Genomic DNA, 2,858 nt, shown 5'->3' with positions numbered 1-2,858 from the left:
AAAATGTTTTACAAATTCATAAATGGAAGGAAGGAAGGAAGGAGGAAAGGAAAGGAAAGAAGGAAGGAAAGAAAGGAAGGGGAAGGTTATTGAAGGAAAGGGAAGGGAAGGGAAAGGGAAAAGAAGGAAGGGAAGGAAAGGAAAGGAAAGAAAAGGAAGGGAAGGGAAAGGAAGGTAGGAAGGAGGGAAAGGAAATGAAAGAAAAGGAAGGAAGGAAGGGAAAGGAAAGAAAAGAAAAAGAAAAAAGGAAGGAAGGAAGGAAAGGAAAAGGAAGTTAGAAAGAAATGCAGGAGCGGAAACACTTAAAGAAAAAAGTGTATTCTACGAGAAGGACGAAGAAATTGCAAAAATATTAAATAAAAATTTTCATAAAGTGTTTACGAAAGAGACCGACTTTGACAGGGGGCTTGAAAATCATACTGAAGAGAAGCTAAATTATGTAAAGGTTGAGAAAGGGGAACTGTTGAGGCTGATGGAAACTTTAGATGGAAGGAAAGCCATAGGGCCGGATCACATCTCCGGGCAAGTGTTAAAAGTGTATAACTGATTTATTTTTTTAAATTTTTTTTTACAGCTAAGGAGACAGCTCAAGGGCACAAAGAAAAAAAGAAAAAAAAGCCCGCTACTCACTGCTCCCGAACAGAGGTTAAAGGAGTGTCCAAAATCAGAGGTCAATTTCGGGAGGAGAGGTGTCCTGATACCCTCCTCTTGAAAGAGTTCAAGTCGTAGGCAGGAGGAAATACAGATGAAGGAAGATTGTTCCAGAGTTTACCAGTGTGAGGGATGAAAGAGTGAAGATGCTGGTTAACTCTTGCATAAGGGGTTTGGACAGTATAGGGATGAGCATGAGTAGAAAGTCGTGGAGTATATTTTACCAGGCTACCAGTGAAGGGATATCCAGCACACCAATACCACATGGGAAACACTCCACTATCCACCACAGAGAAAGACCTGGGAATTTATGTTACCAGGCTACCAGTGAAGGGATATCCAGCACACCAATACCACATGGGAAACACTCCACTGTCCACCACAGAGGCAGAGAAAGACCTGGGAGTGTATGTTACCAGGCTACCAGTGAAGGGATATCCAGCACACCAATACCACATGGGAAACACTCCACTATCCACCACAGAGGCAGAGAAAGACCTGGGAGTGTATGTTACCAGGCTACCAGTGAAGGGATATCCAGCACACCAATACCACATAGGAAACACTCCACTATCCACCACAGAGGCAGAGAAAGACCTGAGAGTGTATGTTACCAGGCTACCAGTGAAGGGATATCCAGCACACCAATACCACATGGGAAACACTCCACTATCCACCACAGAGGCAGAGAAAGACCTGGGAGTGTATGTTACCAGGCTACCAGTGAAGGGATATCCAGCACACCAGTACCACATGGGAAACACTCCACTATCCACCACTAGGGCAGAGAAAGACCTGGGAGTGTATGTTACCAGGCTACCAGTGAAGGGATATCCAGCACACCAATACCACATGGGAAACACTCCACTATCCACCACAGAGGCAGAGAAAGACCTAGGAGTGTATGTTACCAGGCTACCAGTGAAGGGATATCCAGCACACCAATACCACATGGGAAACACTCCACTATCCACCACAGAGGCAGAGAAAGACCTGGGAGTGTATGTTACCAGGCTACCAGTGAAGGGATATCCAGCACACCAATACCACATGGGAAACACTCCACTATCCACCACAGAGGCAGAGAAAGACCTGGGAGTGTATGTTACCAGGCTACCAGTGAAGGGATATCCAGCACACCAATACCACATGGGAAACACTCCACTATCCACCACAGAAGCAGAGAAAGACCTGGGAGTGTATGTTACCAGGCTACCAGTGAAGGGATATCCAGCACACCAATACCACATGGGAAACACTCCACTATCCACCACAGAGGCAGAGAAAACCTGGGAGTGTATGTTACCAGGCTACCAGTGAAGGGATATCCAGCACACCAATACCACATGGGAAACACTCCACTATCCACCACAGAGGCAGAGAAAGACCTGGGAGTGTATGTTACCAGGCTACCAGTGAAGGGATATCCAGCACACCAATACCACATGGGAAACACTCCACTATCCACCACAGAGGCAGAGAAAGACCTGGGAGTGTATGTTACCAGGCTACCAGTGAAGGGATATCCAGCACACCAATACCACATGGGAAACACTCCACTATCCACCACAGAGTCAGAGAAAGACCTGGGAGTGTATGTTACCAGGCTACCAGTGAAGGGATATCCAGCACACCAATACCACATGGGAAACACTCCACTATCCACCACAAATGCTTGATTTTTCTCTTCCTCTTCCTCATCTCTTTTTTTCTCCTCCCCTTCCCCCTTTTTCTCTCTGCTTCTCTTCCTCTTTCCCTATATTCTCCTCCCTGTTCCCCACCTTGGGAATGGTCGTCCTGGGAGCCATGATGTTCGCCTGGTACTCCGGCAGTGTAAAGACTGGTGGGTTTTTGTTCTTGTCGCGCACCACCGTGAAGCTGGCCCGGATCTCTTCGTCCATCACGGACACCTTGAGGCTGTGCACGGGCAGGGACTCGCAATCCAGGGGTGTCTCAGTGTATAGACTGCCTGGGAAGGGGTGAAGTCTGTATGGTATAAATACACAAAGAATGACCTCACATTGTTATATAGAAAGTCTCATTATTAAGGAAGCAAATATGAGTTTTCTGGGTCAAGTGTATAGCAATTATTCAGGGTTTTGTTAGGTTAGGTTAAGTTTAGGGTGTCTTTCAATATGAATTAACAAAGAATGGCCTCTCTTTGTTATATAGAAAGTCTCATTAATAAGGAAGCAAATGTGAGTTTT

The 2,858-nt window shown here is 45.9% G+C and overlaps 1 protein-coding gene across 8 annotated transcripts; it reads right to left on the bottom strand.

Annotated features, from left to right (window-relative positions):
• Positions 1 to 269: 269 nt before the first annotated feature.
• LOC126990140 (uncharacterized) lies at positions 270 to 2,374 on the bottom strand. Of its 8 annotated transcripts, none has more exons than XM_050848701.1 (4): positions 1,941 to 2,374; positions 1,645 to 1,842; positions 1,447 to 1,545; positions 270 to 1,347 (listed from the first exon to the last, which is right to left on the bottom strand). In XM_050848701.1, the coding sequence occupies exons 1-4, from the start codon at positions 2,294 to 2,296 to the stop codon at positions 960 to 962; spliced, it is 1,041 nt and encodes a 346-aa protein (XP_050704658.1). In that variant the 5' UTR covers positions 2,297 to 2,374; the 3' UTR covers positions 270 to 959. The 8 variants fall into 8 exon arrangements, with proteins under 8 accessions (XP_050704658.1, XP_050704655.1, XP_050704660.1 ...); XM_050848698.1 differs by having other exon boundaries at positions 270 to 1,149; positions 1,249 to 1,347; positions 1,447 to 1,842; positions 1,941 to 2,345; XM_050848703.1 differs by lacking the exon at positions 1,447 to 1,545 and having other exon boundaries at positions 1,941 to 2,368.
• Positions 2,375 to 2,858: the final 484 nt, after the last annotated feature.

Source organism: Eriocheir sinensis, unplaced genomic scaffold (assembly GCF_024679095.1).
Source record: "Eriocheir sinensis breed Jianghai 21 unplaced genomic scaffold, ASM2467909v1 Scaffold1461, whole genome shotgun sequence".
Classification (NCBI taxonomy): domain Eukaryota; kingdom Metazoa; phylum Arthropoda; class Malacostraca; order Decapoda; family Varunidae; genus Eriocheir; species Eriocheir sinensis.
This window is presented reverse-complemented; position numbering and strand designations above follow the sequence as displayed.

Coding starts and splice junctions, on each gene's coding strand:
- LOC126990140 (XM_050848696.1), bottom strand. CDS start 2,296: ATGTGGTATTGGTGTGCTGGATATCCCTTCACTGGTAGCCTGGTAACA. Junction 1,843..1,940: donor CTGGTAACATACACTCCCAG/GTTTTCTCTGCC, acceptor ATACACTCCCAG/GTCTTTCTCTGCTTCTGTGG. Junction 1,348..1,446: donor CTGGTAACATACACTCCCAG/GTCTTTCTCTGC, acceptor ATACACTCCCAG/GTCTTTCTCTGCCTCTGTGG.